At 41.1% G+C, this 22317-nt stretch overlaps 2 protein-coding genes, 2 non-coding genes and 1 pseudogene across 4 annotated transcripts; 4 read left to right on the top strand and 1 right to left on the bottom strand.

The window, feature by feature from the left end:
* Positions 1–1500: 1500 nt before the first annotated feature.
* On the bottom strand, positions 1501–5560 carry pdcl (phosducin-like). Its single transcript, XM_062553963.1, has 4 exons — positions 5435–5560; positions 4119–4299; positions 3775–3956; positions 1501–3623 (listed from the first exon to the last, which is right to left on the bottom strand). The coding sequence occupies exons 2-4, from the start codon at positions 4291–4293 to the stop codon at positions 3048–3050; spliced, it is 933 nt and encodes a 310-aa protein (XP_062409947.1). The 5' UTR covers positions 4294–4299; positions 5435–5560; the 3' UTR covers positions 1501–3047.
* Positions 5561–6134: 574 nt separating this feature from the next.
* Positions 6135–8296, top strand: rpl37 (ribosomal protein L37). The gene is made up of 4 exons (XM_062553964.1): positions 6135–6238; positions 6730–6865; positions 7154–7238; positions 8194–8296. Exons 1-4 carry the CDS (start codon positions 6236–6238, stop codon positions 8261–8263), a joined length of 294 nt encoding a protein of 97 aa, XP_062409948.1. The 5' UTR covers positions 6135–6235; the 3' UTR covers positions 8264–8296.
* On the top strand, positions 7006–7084 carry LOC134101576 (small nucleolar RNA SNORD72). The gene has a single exon (XR_009941430.1). It is a non-coding gene; the product is annotated as a small nucleolar RNA SNORD72 (small nucleolar RNA).
* On the top strand, positions 7480–7559 carry LOC134101574 (small nucleolar RNA SNORD72). Its single transcript, XR_009941428.1, has one exon. It is a non-coding gene; the product is annotated as a small nucleolar RNA SNORD72 (small nucleolar RNA).
* Positions 8297–15535: 7239 nt separating the features above from the next.
* On the top strand, positions 15536–21531 carry LOC134100375 (zinc finger protein 665-like; annotated as a pseudogene).
* The last annotated feature ends 786 nt before the right edge of the window (positions 21532–22317 follow it).

Genomic DNA, 22317 nt, shown 5'->3' with positions numbered 1-22317 from the left:
CAGCATCTCTGGGAGGAATGGTCTCTACATGGTAAGGATATCCCCATGATCTTAATCCCATTGCTCACGCTAACACTGACACCCAGCTTACTTTGTTATTATTTTGCCGTTTTTATGATCTAAACTGGAGGGCATAGCATCACATTGATTGCTGATGTCACATTTCCTCTGCCCATATGATGCATGCTGAGTATTGACGTCTATGTCAGCGCTGGTGCATCATTTGGACGGTTCAGCCATAGGGTGCCTGCTGTATATACTGCAACATCTTTATCACAACAATTCAAGAGCTCACTGGCATTTTCATTTGGTACCCAAGAAACAGTTTTTCAACAAGTTCCCTGTTGCCATGAAGGGAGTTGGATGAGATAGCTATGGGCTCAATGAGATGGTGACATATCAGACAGTACATGTGTCTAGTATATGTATATGTGTCTTGGGCACCTATAAGTATAGGTGCCCAAGTAGGCCTACCAGTTTTAATAAGACATACTACCAGTCACAGTCTCGTTTGGAATGTAGTATTGTTTTACTTTAAAAAGTAAAAACATAAAAGACGTTTACGCATTTAGTCATTTTGTGTAATACTTTGCTTAAAATGAGTCAATCTTGACGCATATTAGGACTGGACTGTGTTGTGTATGATTCATTTCAGGCATCAGCCCTGATACACACTTCATAATGGAGCAAGCCCTCTGCCATGACCCCCATGACTCAGCCGCGGACCTCAAAGACTGTACCCCACTCCTGCTCCTCGCTCTTCTGTTAGTCACCCACCTGCTGCTCTGATGTGCACCCCCCTCCCAGCACACTGACACTGGGAGAGAAGAAGAGAGAGTTCCCCCTAGACCTCAGGAAATCATCACATTTAAGCCTCTGACTGTCGGATTGCTCTATGCATGTGAATCTCTGCAATCAATATTTGTCCAGCCACAGCAACGTGAGGGCATCAGAGGCCCACAGGGAAAGCTTTTTTTTTTTACACAGTATTTTTTCCATCTTTTATAAAGTCAGTGCCACATTTCTAGTCCATCTCCTTTAAGTACATGTAAATGAAGTCCTGCTAGGCTAAAAGCACCTATCTGCTTTTCTGGGGGTTTATGTCCCGCAACAATGTTAGAGAAAAAAATCTGCTGTAGAATGAGTGGTGTAATCAATGTGCCATAGGGATTAGGCCAGAAGGAATGCTTTGTATTCACCTCTTCTTACTTTGCTTAAGGGGCTAGTGTGTATGTGTATGTATGAGTATACATCTTTGTGAATGTGTGTGTGTGGTAATGTAATGTATGAAATGCAATATTTGACTGAAATTCCTTTTCTGCTATGCGCTTCAAAAGGACATTGGAATTGGTGTTATGGCAATTAAATCTTATTTTTGTACATTATATAAGAAAATAAATCAATAAAGTAATTGACTTATATTTGTGAAGAGGTAGTTTATATGGACTAGTCTGGTGTGTGTACTGTACATTTGGGTGATATCAAAGGAGTTTCTTTGGGTATATTGTTTTTCATTTTTATTTGCACAAACACATCAAGGTTAAAAATACAAAACTGAGATATCAACCACACATTATAGCAGGCAACCTAAAGTCAGTACTAGATATTTCAGGAACTAAGCTCATGCTTTCAGGAATAAATACTTCACCTAATTTACATAAGGAACATATTTGCATTTTCAGGTAATGAATTCATAGAACATTTCTGACTGAGAAACCGTCACACACATACACAGTCAACATGGTGGAGAAGATCTCACAAGGTTGTGAACTCGTGCAGAGATGTGCCATGCTGTTGCTCTCCGCCACATGAGTGCTTGTGCTTATGGCTGTCAAATGGAGAATGGAACCATCCAGTGTGCTCAATAAGCAGTGATATTTGATATGTTCTCACATGTGAACATTCACATAAAGCAACCTGATTCTAAGGATAGTAAAAAAAAACCACATACACACACACGCACACAATGGGCCAAATTGTATTACTATCGATATCCTGGTTGAATGATCAGAATTTGCCATATGGCAATATAGGTGATGAATGTTTATATGTGTTGCAAGGAGGGCAGCTCTGCCCTACAAAGCAAAGAGGCAGTAACTACGCAAGTTCAGAACTGAGAAAAATGACTGAATGCTGAGTTCAAACTGTACACAAGGACACCGAGTTGATTGCTGATGATGGTCAGGATTAAATTCGACTTTTTGTGTTTGCGCGGCTTTCAAAACAGCAAGATGACGTGACTTGTGGCTGTGGAAAAACCTAAGGTGAATAGTACTACTTTCATTAAGTCATTTACATTGTTGATATAGTTGTAAGACTATATCGCCCATCCCGAACACACACACTAAAAAGATTTGCTCCCCCGACACATGCATATGATCAACAGAAATTAGGTTATGCATTTCCATACTAATGTTAGCATATAGGTAAACACATGAAGTAGAAAGAAAATGTTCCTTGAGCACTGAGCATTGTGTATTGCTATTAGAGAAATTCCTAAACAAACAGATTTATGTCCAGCTCTGTTAAAAAATGAAATGAACTGACAGCTCACCTAACCTTACTACTGGTCTCGGCATTGCCCTGTCTGCAGGTTTAGCAGCTCTAGTTATCACATCATCAATATGAGGTCCCAGTTACTATTACAGTGAACAGTTAAGAGCTGATTCAAACCATTATTAATCTTAATCATAGGAGTGGATACACTTACAAAAAACAAACACAAAAGTTGCATTTTTCATACTACACGTCCAAAGGGGAATCCCAGGCAACTGTAGCACACAAACCCCCCACTTCCAGCATTTAATGGCGTGCTTAAAAATGTATGCTTGGATAAGAAAGCTAAAAATTAAAGCTGCATTAAATATTATGCTAGTAATGGTCCCCTGCTCTCTCCAGCAGCAGAGAGAACAGCTTAGCCAACAAAGACTGACCTGACAACCATCTCTGCTTGTGGTTGGTGTGCATATGTGTGCATATGTGTGAATATGTGTTCATGTGTACATTTTGAGAGGGTGTCCAGGTATGGTCATGTGAGGAGGGTCCGTCTAGTCTAAGTCCAAGTCACTATCGGAGTCGCTGAGCTGCGGGAGGTTGCTGTTCCGGATGCTTCCATTGGCGCCAGCGTTGAGCGTCGACTGGGCGTACTTGTCGGGCAACAGGCCGTACTCCTGCAGCATGGCCTCTACGTCTGTGGCATAGAAGTCCTCACCGAGCTGGTCACTGACACGCACCAGGTTGCCCACCAGCTCGCCGTTGCGGTACATCAGCAGGGCGGGCAGCGCCGAGTTGCGGAACTGCTCGCTGGTGCCGATGTCTGAGCCCAGCACGCGGCAGAACTTGACCAGCGGGTACTGCTGGGCCAGGCACAGCAAGCAGCCTTCCATGGCCTGGCAGGCCAGCACCTCGGGCTCGTAGATGTGGATGATGACCAGCGTGCCGCGGCCCTCCTCGTCCACCGCCTGCAAGAACTCCTCGCCACTGCCGAGGTCCACCACCTGGTTGAAGCGCCGGCCACCGTCCAGGGCCAGCCGCATCTCGGCCATGCGCTGCTGCCGGTACTGTTCCAGGAACTCCTCGTCGTCTGCGTCCTCCTCCTCCTCGTCCATCTCCTTATTTCCAAGCTGAGAGAGCACATACACAAACATGGTCAACCGCAGTGAATACATCTATTCAATAGACACATAATGGGGTGACTATATAAGGGTGGATAATGTTAAATACGTTTTCATACATCTTCCACACTAACAACCTCACTCTACCATGCTCACACACCTTGCCACGGATCTTGTCCTGAAGCTTCTTTTGCTTCTCTTTGTCCTTCTCCTCATCCAGGTGTGACCGGCAGGTAATGCTCAGTTTCTTGATGAGTTTCTCCATCTCTTTCTTCTGCTCCTTTTTTTGCTCGTTCTCCAACTGTTTGTACTTCCGCCAGTCATTTATCACACCCTTTGGTCCTGGGCAAAAAAAGACACAATGAACACGACTGCTTTTCAATTACTTTTTTCTTAAAAGAGCCCAAACCCAGCAGTAGCACATGTGATACACTCATTCAACGCCACCCTGGCGACTGGTGGTGGGTCTGGATCTAACACAAATGAGGAAGGTCATTAACTTACCCGTGTTGACAGCAGAGCCATCTGGACTGTAGTCCACCTCTGGCTCCAACACTGCCTGGTCACGGATGGTTTTAGAGCCCATCTCATCTTCCTCGTGGTCACTATCCTCATCCTCACTGCTGCTACAGTAGTACTGCAGCTTCTCGCCCAGGAGCCTGTCATCCAATGTAGTCATGGCTACCTAAAGTTGTAATATTTCAGTTCAGACTGTGATGTTCACGTTTGAAGGCTCCAGAATGACAACAGATTCAAATACAGACACACAGATACAGAAAATGGCACAACAGAAGAGGTCAGAAAGTGTCTGACTGTCTAGCGACTACTTATCCAATCATTAGTAGCATAGCAATAGATAGGTATAAACTATCTGTGCACTGAGCTCGGTCTTCACTCGCAACTATTTGCTACGTCTACAATGTCGCTTATATGGATCTGCCAGACAAAGCAAAAACAAAACAACTGTTAATCCCCCTGCACAGATGGTGTGTCAGAGATAGATGCAGACATACATTGTAAAGACGTAGGGATGACTCTATGCAAAGCTGACAATAATACTGCACATACCTTGTTTACTGGTACAGAATTCTTGCTAGAGAGCTGATACACAATTCGCAAGATGCAAATTGTACAACTCGGCGATTTAGACACCATAAACGACCATGGAAAAACGATTCACTAATGACAGTAACGTTAATGGACGGTGAAAGCTCCCTAACAATAAGCTCATTAGCCTAAATTTGACGTCTTCTTATCCAAGCTTACCTTACCTTGCTATATAGGTCGACTTTCACGGGCTCAGCGGATATGCAAAAAAACGCTACCCCGTGGTCTTAGAATGTTACATCCCCTCGTCTACTTGCAATCAAGTTTGACTGATTTAATGATGGCGTGAGTTAATGGTTACAATTGCGTAAAACTCATTTGTTGTCTGCTAATGCTCTAACGTTAGCTATGTTATCGATAGCTAGATAGGGCTTCCTTCCTTAACTAAAAATGTTACCACTAGCACCGCTACCCCTCTATAAACATGTCATTGCAATATACCACATTTAAATTGCCGCTCAATGTACAACAGATGTGTCCAAAAAGCAGTCAGCCTACCGTCAAAACAACCTCCTGAGTTACATTAATTAAGGTTAACTTACTAGCTGTGTGCTAGAAGCTACCTTTTTACACGCTAACCTTCTCGAGCTTTCGCCAACAATTGGGTATTGTCTGTACGGCACACCATCATCATAGCATCGATAAGGTTCACACTTTTAATAATAATATCATCATTTGAATAACAGTATTTTACGAAAAAACCTGCGTCTTACCACAATATATATCCAATATCCACAATAATCCAACCACTTTCGTATGACGTCCACTTCACAAGATGACAAGATCAACGCAAAGATCCTTTCCGCTTTCTCTGATCAACGCGAGCACTGTACACTTCCGGACACAGTCCTGTCTAAATAAGAGTTCGGATTTAAGCGGATTTAAAGTTCATGTTTATGGTAGGCACCGAGTTGTTGAAAAATAAAGTAGCACTTTAATTCAAAGACACATTCTGCTCTGCCGATTGTACAAAGTGGCGTAGGCCTACAATTATATAAATTAACAATGGATTAACATAAAAACGAACAGTATAAAGAAAAATATAAAAAAAAGTCCCCAAAATATCAAATTCAGTTCAACATACTTATACATACTTAACTTGCAAACAAGGTAAAGAGATTTATGTAATTTCACCAACAAGGAATCACAGAAGATAGACCATCCGGATAGGCTATCTTGCTATGCTGGCTCCCAAAATTAAACCGTTCTGTTTCCAGATTTCTCGAAATAATAATCAAATATAGCAATATTTTCTTCATATAAATATGGCTCTTCATATCGGGTAAATAATGCGTTTACATAGTTCAGTGTATGCAAAATAAATTGAACTGTAAATATGTATAAACATTTTGTTTGTGTGTGTTTTTGCCACAGGCACAGTAAGAGTGTTTGTCCTAATTAAATTCCTGACGATTTGGGCTTATTTCAGGGTTGCACCAGGAACACTGTCGGTGGATATTTAACGGTACACAAAACAAAGTTCCGGTCTCTTTCGTTTCCTCTTCGGTGGAAAGATGGTGAGTGTATCTTAGCTGTTGAATGAAATCCTTAAACATCTGTTTTTAAACTATGTAGTAGTAGAGGAAAATAGACTATTTTAATAAAACTGAATATCCGGATTCAATTTATGTGAACATTTCACTTGTGCATTCAGTGGATGTTATTATAAGGCTGATGTTAGCGTTTTAGCTAAGTGTTGCGATAAGCCCTCACATGAAAGTGTCATAATATATGTGACTGGAACCGATTACTGTACAATAGTTAACGCAATGGACATTACCTGCTTGTTTATGGTCTAGTAGTGTAAAACCAAAATACTTTGATTTTGCTCCGCACGACATAAGAAACAAGCAGTGGTAAACTATAGGCCGTGTGAACTGGTGGCTAGCAGTAGCCTGCTAATTCACTACTTGTTGTGCTTGTTGGAACATGAGTCTGAACTGTGGAACGTGAATGGTCACCTTAAGTTTAATCTGTGTCTTAAATGAAATGATTTCTTGTGTTTCAGACGAAGGGTACGTCGTCTTTCGGAAAGCGTCGGAACAAGACGCACACGCTTTGCCGCCGATGCGGCTCCAAAGCCTACCATCTCCAGAAGTCTACCTGCGGGAAGTGTGGTTACCCTGCCAAGCGCAAGAGAAAGTGTACGTATTTACACACAGTGGTGTTGGTCTTTCTAAACCAAAAAGGTTTCTTGGGTTGTCATTTTGTACACATGAGAACATGTATTGGCATATATATTCTTATGTAGGGTCAGGGTGCACAGAATCCGTTGCAGAGAGAATGCTCACCAGTGATGTCAGAAAAATAAATGTCTGAACAAATGATATCCTGTGATTTAATTTATTAATCTGAGGAGAGCATCCAAGTATGTACACTGCCAAATTGCGTTTGATGTATGAAATATTGAACATGTCTTTGTATGTTTACAGATAACTGGAGCGCTAAGGCTAAGAGACGTAGCACCACTGGCACTGGTCGCATGAGACACATGAAGGTTGTCTTCCGCAGGTTCAGGTGAGCATCATTAGATATTTATGGAAAGGTCCTTCTCTTAGTTTGGTGCTGCTAACTGGTTAACAGTTCACATTTTGTAGGCATATCTTGAAGCTTTGAAGGGTTTTTTTGTATCCTGGAACAAAAGTGATGCTATGGGCATCTGCAGATACAGTTGTCAGATGTCAAGTATTGCTTCTGTTGCCGATTTATATGCTTGCGTCCTCAGTAGTGTTCAGTTTGTGTCCAAAGCACACACAGATGCTCACCAGTGATGTCAAAAAAACATAAATGTCTGAACAAATGATATTCCATGATATCAATGTAGTACTGAGGGGAGCTTTTTCTGGTGTGTGCTGAAAGATGTTTGGTGAACCACAGTTGATCAGCATGTCTTTTAAACTGGTGGTCCTACGATTTCTCATTCAGTCATTTAATGCAAAGTGTAACCTTGCTATAACCTTGCTATATTGGAATCCATTTCATGATCTACCTTACTGTGGTGATAAGTTTGGTGTAAGTAAAACCATACTGGACCATGGATTTCATTGGAAAATTAGAAGGAATGTACAACACAAGTATGAATCAAGGTGCACTGTGTAAAACTTACCTTACACTCACCGACTTGACTTGGGTGTAAGGTACAGTGTACAGTGATTTTGAGTAAGGTACAGTGCAAGGTAGGCTTATGATGTCAACATGCGTTCTGAAATTCCACTGTTTTATGACTTGCACATGGAAGGTTCCTTGTGCATTTCCGCATGTGACTTTTACGTTGAGTGTGCATGTGAGGTCTAAGTATTTATTTGAATTTAGTTAGACTTGACTCCATATCTGCGAGTGACCGTGCCATGCAATTGTAGCTTAAACAATCCATTTGACCCTTTCCAGAAGGTTGATATAGAAAGATTAGTTCTGTATAAGCCACTCCTGGTCAGTAACCCATGCTAATGCGTTGTTTGCTGTTTTTTTGCAGAAATGGATTCCGTGAGGGCACTGTTCCCAAACCCAGGCGGTCTGCAGTGGCAGCATCCAGCTCGTCCTAAAGTGTCGAACGTCAATAAAAATGTTCAGTAAAATTACTGTCTGCTGGCATCATTTACGCATGTTGTGCATGAAATGTAAGTTTTAAGATGCATATACTTAAAGAAGCTAACATTGCAATTTGCTAACTGAACAGTCTCACCTGCCAAAATGTCCAGATGTGTGGTTTTGAGTTAGTTTCCCTTTTGACTCAAACAGTAACTCGAAAGTAATCCAGATCTACTTCACTGGGATGTTGGTGTAACAAACCATTTGCAATTGCTTACCAGAGGCCAAAGAATTTTATTTGTCTGAAAATGCTAATAGACAAGTAATTTAAGTCCCAATCAACTGGAACACTGAACGTGTCGATTCATTTTGCCCAAAATGTATTATCAAAGTACATTGAATTTGCTTAAAACTAATGGGACTTGGAATGTCATCTATGGTCATGAAATTTCTTTCAGCCAAAACATGAGGTGTTTAGTGGTTGTTCTGACCGGTATAATGTAATGGTGATGTGAGTCTTGAAAGCCCCTGAATTGGAGCAGACATGGAATTTTCTGTTCTGTAGTGTTTCCCCAAACCCAATTGATTTCCAAACAATTTAATCTGAGGAGTAATGCTCTACACTGTTGCACTTGCAGTTGGATCTTGAGGTTTTTGATCAGGACCTGGGGCCTCATTTATAAAGGCTGCTATGCATTCTATGCAGGGAAAGATGCACATTTCTACGCATCCTTTCGACCATCCATAATCGGTGACATCTAATGGTGAAAAAAATCGAGCTCATAAAACTTAACCTGACTCTAGCCAGATCCTTGTAGTTCACCGAGCCTCACACAAGGATCTGGGACTTCTCGATACGAGATGTAATTTCTGAAGGTGGGGCCTTGTAAAAAAAAAATCCTTGCATGTGATTTGATAAACCACTTGTCCGTTATCTTGAATGACGTGCTAGGCTACTTCAAGCTTTTGCCAAACCCGGTCGGAAGAAGAGTGAACACATCCTTGCCACCAATAAATGCCTTCAAAACCCTTGAGCCCAGACCCTTGTGTGGAGTGGAGCTCAGCGAAACGCCTCTGGTGGAGCATGGCGGAACTACAAGGGTCTGGCGAGACTAGTCAGGCTACATAAAACTGACAGTTGGGTTTAGACAAAGTCTTTTTTCATATATAAGTGTCTCTGGTTTAGATTCCACCTCAAATATTGCTGTTTTCTACCGCCAGGGGACAGTAGAGTAGCCTAGTACAGTAAATAAGTAGCCTACATTTGCTTGACAAACTGTACGCTGTGCAGCTCTTCAGACATAGTTGTTTTCTGATTGCTTAAGCGCTAATGACTGTTTTTTACATAACTCTACACACAAAAGTAAACCTTTCACCAAGTTATTAAAACATTGTAGTTCTCTTGCAGAAGTGAACACAGCTTGATTAACTTCACACCTTTGTTAAAAATGTGTTTTCGCATCAAACAGTAGGCCTAAACACAAGCCTTATTACTAAGCACACAATGTGCCAACTACATACTAATGGTATGAATACAAGACACATCTGGAAAATTATATTCTGGAATGCCGCATTTAGTTTTGCTAACTCAGTGAGTGGTTTTGCTGCACGTAATAGTTTTAGAAATTGTGCTACAAGAATCACGATTAGCGCTTATAAGCATTCAGAAAAAAATTGTAAAACAGCCTCTTTTTTTCTGTTGAATCCATGCTGAATCTTTTGATGAATGATGTCTTGTGTCTTCTATTAAATAAGCAATGCATTTTTATTATTTAATTATTATCCCCGAGCTGGGCTTGGTCTCTTAGTTCCAGTGAAAGGAACTGGAATGTTTCAGCATTATCCAAGAGATTTTGGACAATTCCATGCTCCTAACTTTGTGGGAATAGTTTGGGGATGGCCACTTCCTGTTCCAGCAGGACTGTAGCCTACCAGTGCACCAAGCAATGTCCATACAGAGATGGATGACAGCTTGGTCTGGATGAACTTGACTGGCCTGCACAGATTTCTGACCTCAACCCAAAAGAACACCTTTGGGATGAATTAAAGCGGACACTGAGAGCCAGTCTACTCGTCCGACATCAGTGTGTAACCTCAAAAAAGCCCTAACCACTCCTAAACCTTGTCGAAAGAGTTGAAGCTGTTATAGCTGCAAAGGGTGGACCGATGTTAAATTAAGCTATTATAACTCGCAAACAAAATGTGTCGCGTAGGCTCTGCATCAAGTTGATTACGGCTACGTGTTCATTGGCTCTTCTAGCAGGGGGAGGTGGTGGATTTTAAAGTAGCCTAGAGACTATTTTGGCGCAGGTTATTGTTAATGCATTGTCGCTGGTCGTCGAAATCATGCAGAATTGCAACGTTTTGTTCCAGCATTGTCAACAAATGCAGCAGTGCAGTGCAGCAGCACACACACGGCGCCGTGATTGTTGTTGTTCTGCCAAGGGTCTAGTCAGGTGAGGTCAAGCGCGGGGGCTGGACTAGAGGTTTGAGGTGGGGCTATGTCGTCATAAAACCCCCAGATGTGCCTTTACACGGCAAAACGAAAACGGGGTTTTAAAAAACCTCCACCCTAGAAGCAGTGTTCAAAAACCATCGTTTTCAGCCTCCAAAACGGCGTCGTTGTGTAAACGAAAGGCCTAACTGATGAAAAAAACACAGTTTTTGAAAAAAAAAAAAAGTTGTCATGTAAACATAGGCCTACACCCAAAAAAACAAAGCAGTGGCTTAAAGATAGGTGAATATCCTTGAGTGGCAAAGTCAGAGCCCTGACTTAAATCCTAAATCTATGGATTGACTTGAAGAGAGTAGTCCATCGCCATTCCCTACAGAATTTGACTGAATATTAACAATTCTGCACGGAAGATTGGGCAAATACTCCCCAATCTAGGCGTGCAACGCTATAATAGAGACATATCCAAACAGATTGATGGCTGTAATGAAAGCAAAAGGAAGCTCTAAGTATTATAGGGTATGATGACTTTTCCAACCCTGCTATTCTGGGGTTTTTATTATTATTATTATTATTATTTTAAATCAATTTTCAGAACTGTTGACTTTTTTTGTTATTTTGATGTTTTACAGCTAAATTTGTAGATACATTTAAAAAAAAAAAAAAAAGGTTTTGATTTCAGCCTGTAAGACAAAAAAAGTAACTATTTCAAAAGGGTGATGACTTTCTATAGGCACTGTATGCTCCTCTCCTTTACCTCTGCAGTTTGAGTCATGGCCATGGCCATCTGAGTGCTATCAGGTGTGTGAAGAGTGTTCATGCCTATGGAGTTCCCACCTACAGTCCTTTGTCATTATGATTGACATCATGGCCTCTTCAGACGATCTGTTATGTTTGAATCCAAAATTATAAAGGCAAACGAAGGGAGACGAGGCATGACTTAAATGAAGAAAAGTTATTTTTGACATAAAAATGCTTCAGTGTAAAGCCTCCCTCAGTGTGATCAAGTGAAATGCCATTCCCTTACAAGCTTTGCTTGCATGTCTGATGTGTTATTTCCTATTACAGATGTTAAGATGTAGACTGATGTGTAATTTAATCATTGTTTTGAATGGCATGGTTTTGCCATTGGTTGATGATGGAGTTTTGTGTATGGGTGTGTATTTATGGGTGGGTATTTAAAATGGGCATGGATCACATTGCCACCTGAACACACTGAAAAGACAATACTCTGAAATATTACATTTTGTAGCAGATGCTTTTATCCAAAGCAGCATAGAGCAAGAGATTATCAATCAAGAGTGCAGAATAATTAGTACTGCACACTACAAAAGCTGCTTGTCTAATAAAACCATGCGTTATTAATCTAATATCAAGATCAACAATTCTAGTTGGTATGTTTTCAGTAGCCTATACCGAGCACTTTCTCATAAAATCATTTGACTTAAAATAAGAGTTTGACTTATTTTAAGACGTGTCCTGAAAGCAAGCAAATTTCTCTACCAGTGCGATGCAGTGCGTCTGTCAATACTATTAAGTCACGTTTAGACTTGCTGTAGACAACGCGTTCGTGTACGCATCATGGCTGCCTCGCGTATTTTGCGGTAGTTTGGTGCGTCGGTCGTGCACGTCGTCGCAAGCGACCACGACGCGTCCGCGAGATGCAATACTGACAAGAAAGTAGGGGGCGATCATTGCCAAAAGAAAGTGACTGCAAGATGCATTATCGACATCAAAGCTGGGGGCAATCATGAGAGTAAACAATGGCACATGGCCACATCCACATCTGATATTAGGCTACTAGTCTCCCCCTGGTGAAGACCTCCAGTAAGGTGCGTAATGCTGCAGCGAGTCTGTACACAGGACACAGCAGGTCGCACACGGTCGCATACGCTTACGTTTGGTCTAACGGCAAGTATAATCCCAGCCTTACTAGATGATATAATACCAACATTATTATCGTTTCAGGTTGGAAAGAGGAGCACAATCGCAGAGACAGTTAAAAGTTTAATTAATCAGTCTTTTAACAGAGAATATAAGGTTTCTTTAGCAAACAATAAACAGGTCACAGGGTTGGTGCAAAGCTATCGGCCAGCGTAGCACAGGTACCCAAGAAGGGCAAGACAAAGACAAGTTCAAGAGACAGACAAGATTCAGTAATGTGATTCAGAGATGAGAGAGAAGAGAGATTGAAAGTACAGTGTGCATGTCTAGGATTCTGGTGCAGAGATAACTCTCTGCCTACGCCAACATACTGAATTTAGCCTGGCTAGCGTCTACCACTTCTCAAGGCAGGATGGGAACACCCTGGCTAACCTGAATTATGAATTATACTGTCTTTATATTCTGTCCTCATATAAAGCTCATATAAAATTACAAATATAATATTTGAAACTACAGTATAATGCTCATCAATACAGACATAAATAATGATAACAATAAAAATCATCAAAAGTTTTCAGGAAGAATGCAGCATTCAACAATAACCTAGATATATATAGCATGAGACAACACACCCATTTAGATGTAATGTCAAAGAAGCCTGAGCTCCTGCTGTCCAGATGTACCTGAAGTCAGTGTTTACATAAACTAGCACTGGACCGGCTCTCTTGTACCACATTGTCTGTTTTTATGTAATGTTCGTAATTTTGTGCTTTATTCTGTTCATTTTTTGTAGTTATTTGTCTAGTTAAATGTTTTTCACTCTTTATTTACGCTATTCTCGATAGTCTTGTGCTTTTTAGTCTTTTTTCCTGCAAACAAGTTGGCTGATGCCGTTAAGTCCACTGTAGGGTGACCACCTCCAGTCAGACAAAATGTGGGACAAGTAGCATGGTAAAGTGGGACAATGTGGGACAGACGTAATAACTTTAAACGTAAGATATATTGTCTATCTAATATACTAAGCAACATTTTTTAAACCTACCGACCAAAATATTAAGACACTACCTAAAAGACAAAACACTAATTTTGCAATATCTCATCTTTATTGGGACTATCAAAATAGTCAACTGTCCAAAGGACCAGGCATTATGCAGCTAAAAGAATGCTCTCAGTGAATCAAATTCACCTTAAATACAAGACACAAAAAAAATATTAGGCCTAACCTAGGCTATTTAAGTTCAACAAAATATAAGACCTAGTCTATATAGTGCAAAATGTTAAGGGCTTGCCTATAGAAAGTTGAACTATTTCAGTGCAAATAAGGTAAACCAGAATCTTTTTTGATGAGAACAGCTACATTAGGCTACTTAGCTATTTCAGAATCTTGTTATGCAGTCGGTAGAGCAACATGCATGTGTCTGTGTGTGTATGTGAGATGTACGTCATGATAGAAGCTCGTTACATCGGGGCTTGTTTGTCTTTCTGTTCGTTGTCTGTTGGTTCGCAAGATAACTCAAAAAGTTATGGATGGAATGTTCAGGAATGGTCTGAAATAACCCACGGAACAAACGATTAAATGGGAGTAATCCAGAAGGCGTTTATGTTTTCGCTTGGCCTAGGTCTGCGCTCTCGGAGTGCTTTTCCAGTTTTGTAGGACTCACTTGCACCATGTCGCTTCACATCGTATTCTTCACCATGCCCCAGAGAAAAACGCAAATGCAAAATGCTCTCTCTCGCTATCCCATTCGCTATTAAAAGTGCATCTTCTCTTTTTTCGTGGCCACACTGCCCATGGCTGCTTAACCTGACCGAAGAGCGCGCTCTCCAATTTGAGATCTTTGACAACGTTGTGGAGGCGTTCGTGCACCAGGCAACTGTTTGATTGACGTAGGCTACTGTACGACTCAGCTTATCGACTACCGATTTTATTGCATTCCTCTGAACTATTGGACATAAGTTAACACTACGCCTATGAACGTATCTGTATATTTATTTTCAATTGGCCAGGGTCGAATGAAAAAGCGGGACAGATGCTCAATTTGCGTGAGGCGGGACAAAGGTTAAAATTGCTGTACAGTACAACGTAAAGCGGGACAGGTGGTCACCCTAGTCCACTGGGTTGAAGACTGACTATGGCTAGCTTTAGCCCTGGGCCTCTCACATCCATCCGTGAGCACATCCATCCGTGAGCAGCGCTGCACTTCACCGTCTGGTCAGGACAAGACCTAGCTACCAACTGCGGGCGAAGTGCTGCTACCGCGACTGCCGAGCTGCTGGCCTGCGAGCTGCCATGCTCAGCCTGGAGTCTGATCGAGCAGATGCCAAGCTGAAAACAAACTGTTGCTGTCGGGGTCAACTGAGTTGCTGATCTGCAGGGTCGCCCACGACTTCGGACGGTTCTTTGCTTCTGCTGCTTGTGCTTCTGGTGCTCTCCAGCCGGCCTGCCTATTGAATCCACCGGTTGGTTCAAGGCTGTGTGTCATCATTGCCCTGGGACTTTTCTCGGTCGTCTGACTCGGATGCAGTCAATTGGACTAAGTTGGCGTGGACTTTTCTGATTTTGTTTGCTTTTATAATTTATTTGACATTTGTTTATTTGTTTGTCTGTCTTGTATGTATTGGTGTCACGAGTACGCTGGTAATTACGCCACTCTGTCCGGCATCTGTGTCTTGTTATTTTGTGAATTTGTTTGTTGTGTTGTCATGGCAGGCGAATACGCCACTCCGTTTCGGCACTGTCTCTGTGTTCTGTAAAGCGCTTTGGGTTGCACTCAGTGCACGTTAAATGCGCTATATAAATAAAATGACCTTACCTTACCTTACCTTACCTTACATTCTACCATATGTGACCACTGTAAAAAAAAGACAACGCCAGGACTATTTGCTACACCTCTCTCATAACCTACAGAATTGACCAGAACAAGCCATTACCTTTACATTTCACACTTACATGGCTCCACCCCACCCCCACCTGTTCTCCTTTGTGGACTTTGAGCAGTGTGACGTCTGACCACATCCATTTGAGGACCATCAGTTGTGTGAAGAGAGCTCATACACATGGAATTCTCTCCCACAGCAGATTTGCATTCCCAAAGCCCTTGCAGCTGATTGGTTTGGTATGAATTCTAGAAGCTCATGGGGCAGGCAAAAGGACTAGATCATGAACACAACAGACGGGGGTCTTAATACTGAAGTCACATTTGGTACGCGTATCTACAGGACTACATCTGTCTTTGTACTGAAGGATTGTTTGATTGCTATTATTCTCTAAACTGACTTTTGAGATGTCAGGATCTGACCAGCTCACGGCAGTGAAGAAGGAGAGTAAAGACGAATTTGATGATTTCTTACAAGAGTATCTGTTTACAACTCAGAAAGAGAAACAAGAACCTGGACTGGAACATGAATGTAAGAATGAAATGAAGGAAATGTCCATGTCACTACAGGACATTAAAAAGGAAGACATATCTTCAGATCTTCATGATCACACAGATTATTTTCCAAGAGGTGAGTTTCTGAACACTTTGCATTATGATAATAAAATATCAATGTGAATATACAGTATATTATTGAAAACAATCAATTTGTTATTATGTTGTAGGAGACATTCAAAGGAATCAAGCTATTAAATCAGAACACAGGAAAGAAAAAGGAAACCAAGTGTGTTACAAGCACTCATGTAGCCAGGAGACTTCATACCAGAAATTACACCAGGAGTTGGAAACCAGGGAGGAACTGCTCACTGACCATCAGATTACAGATTCTGGAGACAAACTACATCAACGTTTTCAGTGTGGAGAAGCCTTTATTAATAAGTACAATCTTAAGAAACATCAGAGGATCCATACTGGAGAAAAGCCACATCAGTGTTCGCAGTGTGGAAAGGCCTTTACAGAAAAGGGTAATCTCAAGGCACATCAGATAATCCATTCTGAAGAAAAGCCACATCAGTGTTCGTAGTGTGGAAAGGCCTTTATAGGAAAGAGTAATCTCAAGACACATCAGATGATCCATTCTGAAGAAAAGCCACATCAGTGTTCGCAGTGTGGAAAGGCCTTTAAACAGAAGGGTCATCTCAAGATACACCAGAGGATCCATACTGGAGAAAAGCCATATCCATGTTCTCAGTGTGGAATGACTTTTCGTCACAACGCCAACCTCAAGACACATCAGAGGATCCATACGGGAGAAAAGCCACATCAGTGTTCGCAGTGTGGAAAGTCCTTTAAGTTGAAGGGTCAACTCAAGGTACACCAGAGGATCCATACTGGAGAAAAGCCATATCCATGTTCTCAGTGTGGAATGACCTTTAGTCACAACGCCAACCTCAAGACACATCAGAGGATCCATACAGGAGAAAAGCCATATCAGTGTTCGCAGTGTGGAAAGGCCTTTAGTCACAACATCAGCCTCAAGACACATCAGATGTGTCTTGGGGCAGCCGTGGTGTACTGGTTAGCGCATCGGGCTTGTAACCGGAGGGTTGCCGGTTCGATCCCCGACCAGTCCACCACGGCTGAAGTGCCCTTGAGCAAGGCACCTAACCCCTCACTGCTCCCCGAGCGCCGCTGGTTGGGCAGGCAGCTCACTGCTCTGGGTTGTGTGATTCACCTCACTGTGTGTTCACTGTGTGCTGTGTGTTCACTAATTCGGTTAAATTGGGTTAAATGCAGAGAACTGAATTTCCCTCAGGGGATCAAAAAAGTATATATTCTATTCTATTCTATTCAGATGATTCATTCTAAAAAGTCATATTAGTGTACTACATGTGGGAAGTGTTTGGGGATCAACTCAGATCTCAAGAGACACCAGAGGATTAATACTTGAAACAAAAGCATACCACTAGGACTTTCACACACCTGGCTCAATTGAATAGACATCAGAAACTTCTGAAGAACTGAATGACAATTGTGATGTGATATTCCTCTAAAACAAAGAACTGAAGTGAAATTTCAGGACATCATATCAATGTCAGAATTCAAAAGCAATTATTGGAATATCTCATCTCAACATGAGACTAGATGATCCATTCTAAAAAAAAAAATAAAATAAAATACATCTTACATTTCTCACTGTATGATGAAGCCATTATGCACAGCTCTCATCTCAAGGCACAGCAGAAGATCCATTTTGTGGGAAACTCTTGGACATTTTTATCCAGTGTGGAAAGGCTTCCACTCAAATTGCTCAAATACAAACACCAGAAAATCCATACTGGATAGAAGCTGTAAATGGTCTCAGAACTGGGTAGCCAGCTGTTCAAATATGAAAGTGTTAGTGTGTGATAAAGTCTTCATTCCAAGATCCAAAATTTAAAGACATTTGCAGGTACTTTAGACAACTAAAACAAATAGCTTTCTATACAAAAGTGATATAATGTTAGCTGATTGTGTTATACTGGTTGAGGATGGATGTGTAGTGGCGTATGTTTTGTTTAACACATATGCCACTACAAGACTTTTTTTGTCTTTTCATGTACATTTTTTACTTTGATTTTTGAGGATTTATTTCCTCTGAAAGGAATAGAATATTCATTACTTATCAATAAATGTCACCCAATCATAAGTGGGGCAATCTTGATTTTCCCCTTGGGGATCAATAAAGTATCTATCTATCTATCTATCTATCTAATCTATTCCCTTTTATGTGTACTGATTAGTCGAAACATGCAATGTAGCCGTTTACTATGTGTGATATAAATATTTTGGATATTTACTATTACTCTTACTATTTCTATACTACTATTACTAAATGCAGTGGAAAACTGGAGGGGAAGATCAGTTACAACACAGCATGAACACAAGAAGAATGTTTCTTCATATACCCATTCTTGTATGCAAATTAGTCAATACAATGATACCCATATACAAATGAGCTCTCACAAAATGATGCGTGTATATCTACACTAATTCTTCCATATTTGCTGATAGATAAATAGATATATAGATTCTTTATTGATCCCCAAAGGGAAATTCAAGGATGCTGTGGCATTATTTATGTATTCATCAATACATAAATAATGATGATAATAATACAAATAATCAAAAGCCATTTTAAGGAACAATGCAGCATGCAACAATAACCTAGAAATATAGCTGCAAGCAGCAATGTGGGGGCCAAGCAGGCAAGTCAAAAGGCCAGAGTTGCCATGGTAACTCAATTCCGTTTCGTCAGGTATATAGTTTTAAGCAGTCACAAGAATGTTCATGTCAAACAACCCAAGATTGGCCGAGATGCAAGCCCACTTCCTGTTCGGCGGCTTCGCCGTCAATTTCGATTCGCTGTTGCGGGCGAACGGTTTAAGATATCCTTCCGAAAATCAAGTCCTATGTTACACTCGGGCTGAAGATCATCCGTGTGAAGTTTCGTGCAGATCGGCAGATAAGGTTTGTGACCTGTGGAAATGTTTAAGGGATTTTGATTTAATCCAATATGGCGGCCGAATCAAAAAGGTTGATGTCACAAATTGAGCTGGGTCAGCCTAAAGACCTCCCACAGTATAACCAGACACCAGTAGCAAGTTTAAATTCCAAACACATCAACAGCTACAGGCCAAAATGTCTTTTTGCTAATTACGGCGCCCTCTAGAGGTCAAAGGTCACCAAATTTCTTGAGCCTCCTCCTGATGGGGTCCTGAGTCCATGTACTAAGTTTGGTTTTGATGCGTGCAAGGGTTGCTGAAATATGAGCCCACTTCCTGTTTGGCGGCTTCGCCGCGAATTTCGATTGGCTGTTACGGGCCAACGGTTAAACAAAGCACGAGCTGAATAAGGCATGGTCTGAGGATACTCTGTGTCAAGTTTGGTGTCGATCGGACAAAAGTTGTGACCGATATAATCTTTTAAGTGTTTTTGATGAAATCCAAAATGGCAGAAAATCCATCATGGCGGAAAATGACGTCACAGGGTGCGTTGAACTCGGGCTGGTCCAATGATTCCAAAGATACCTTCTTTTTGAAAATTGGCCCAAGGGGTCAAAAGTTACGTGCGTAAACGCACGTTTAACTTTGACCTGTTGGCTAGAGCGCTTGAGCTGCCGACATGAAACTTGGTCACAGGCATCATCAGACTGTCCCCAATCAGTGTGCCAAATTTCACAACTTTCCCGTAGTCGGTTCTATGGGCTGCCATTGACTCCAATGGCAGAGGTATAATAGTTTATAATAATAATAATAATAGTAAGAAAACATAGAAACACAATATCAAATATACGGCATGAGACAGCACAGACATTTAGATGTAATGTCAAAAAAGCCTGAGCTCCTGCTGTCCAGATATACCTGAAGTGTTTACATAAACTAGTACTGGACCGGCTCTCTTGTACCACATTCTACCATGTGTGACCACTGTAAAAAAAAGACAACGCAAGCATATTTGCCACACCTCTCCTACAGAATTCAGCATGTATCCTTTGACCAGAACAAGCCATAACCTTCATATTTCACACTTCCATGGCTCCACCCCACCCCACCTGTTCTCCTTTGTGCACTTTGAGCAGTGTGAGGTCTGACCATGTCCATTTGAGGACCATCAGTTGTGTGAAGAGAGCTCATACATATGGAATTCCCTCCCACATTAGATTTGCATTCCTAAAGCCCTTGCAGCTAATTGGTTAGGAATGAATTCTAGATGCTAATAGGGCAGGCAAAAGGACTAGATCATGAACACAACAGACGGGGGTCTTAATACTGAAGTCACATTTGGTACATGTATCTAGAGGAATACATCTGTCTTTGCACTGAAGGATTGTTTGATTGCTATTATTCTACTGACATTTGAAATGTCAGGATCTGACCAGCTCACGGCAGTGAAGAAGGAGAGTGAAGAAGAATTTGATGATTTCCTACAAGAGTATCTGTTTACAACTCAGCAAGAGAACAAAGAACATGGACTGGAACATGAATGTAAGACTGAAATATCCATGCCACTACGGGACATTAAAAAGGAAGACATATCCTCAGATCTTCATGATCACACAGATTATTTTCCAAGAGGTACGTTTCTGAACAGTTTGTATTATGATAAAAAAAAAAACAATGTTGCAATGTGAATATATACTATTGCAAACACTCAATTTGTTATTATTGTAGGAGACATTCAAAGGATTCAAGCTATTAAATCAGAACACAGGAAGGAAAAAGGAAACCAAGTGTGTAAGAACCTCTCATGTAACCAGGAGACTTCATACCAGAAATTACACCAGGAGTTGGAAAGCAGGGAGGAACTGCTCACTGATCATCAGATCACAGATATTGGAGACAAACGGCATCAGTGTTCTCAGTGTGGAAAAGCTTTTAGTCATAAGAACACTCTTAAGAAACATCAGATGATCCATACTGGAGAAAAGCCACATCAGTGTTCTCAGTGTGGAAAGGCCTTTACTCAAAAGGGTACTCTCAAAAAACATAAGAGGATCCATACTGGAGAAAAGCCACATCAGTGTTCGCAGTGTGAAAAGGCTTTTACAGGTACAAGTGATCTTAAGAGACATCAGAGGATTCATACTGGAGAAAAGTCACATCAGTGTTCTCAGTGTGGAAAGGCTTTTACACATACAAGTGATCTTAAGAGACATCAGAGGATCCATACTGGAGAAAAGTCACATCAGTGTTCTCAGTGTGGAAAGGCTTTTACAGGTACAAGTGATCTTAAGAGACATCAGATGATCCATACTGGAGAAAAACCACATCTGTGTTTGCAGTGTGGAAAGGCCTTTATTTTGAAGGGTGATCTCAAGAGACATCAGAGGATCCATACTGGAGAAAAGCCACATCTGTGTTTGCAGTGTGGAAAGGCCTTTGCATTGAAGGGTCAACTCACGCTACATCAGAGGACACATACTGGAGAAAAGCCATATCAGTGTTTGCAGTGTGAAAAAGCCTTTACACAAAAGTGTAATCTCAAGATACATCAGAGGACTCATACTGGAGAAAAGCCACATCAGTGAGAGCTTGACAGTCCCGCCCCTCCTCCGAGAGAGCTTAGATTCCGGATGCAAGTTTCCCATCCATTCATCTCAAGAAACATCAGATGATCCATTCTGGAGAAAAGCCAGTGTTCTCAGTGTGGAAAGGCAAAACACAAAACACAAAAAGTGCTCTCAAGCGACATCAGAGGATCCACTTTCACACAACTGGCTCAATTGACATCAGAAACTTTTGAAGAGCTGAATGACAATTGGATATGATTTTCCTCTAAAACAAAGAACTGAAGTGAAATGTCAGGACACCATATCAATGTCAGAATGTGAAAGCAATTATTAGAATATCTGATCTCAAAATGAGATTAGATGATCCATTCTGAAAAAAAACAAAAAAACACCACATCTTAGATTTCTCACTGTATGATGAAGCCATTATGCACAGCTCTCATCTCAAGGCACAGCAGAAGATCCATTTTTTGGGAAACTCTTGGACAGTTTTATCCAGTGTGGAAAGGCTTCCACTCAAATTGCTCAAATAAACACCAGAAAATTGATACTGAACAGAAGCTGTAAATGGTCTCAGAACTGGGTAGCTAGCTGTTCAAATATAAAAGTGTTTGTGTGATAAAGTCTTCATTCCAAGATCCAAAATGAAAAGACAACAAAAACAAATAGCTTTCTATACAAAAGTGATATAATGTTAGCTGATTGTGTTATGCTACTGGTTGAGAATGGATTTGTAGTGGAGTATGTTTTTCTTTTGAAAGGCTGATCTCATTTTGTCATGAGATGATGCTGAAGCCATTAAAA

This window comes from Sardina pilchardus, chromosome 14, assembly GCF_963854185.1.
Source record: "Sardina pilchardus chromosome 14, fSarPil1.1, whole genome shotgun sequence".
In the NCBI taxonomy this organism is placed as follows: Eukaryota; Metazoa; Chordata; class Actinopteri; order Clupeiformes; family Clupeidae; genus Sardina; species Sardina pilchardus.
This window is presented reverse-complemented; position numbering and strand designations above follow the sequence as displayed.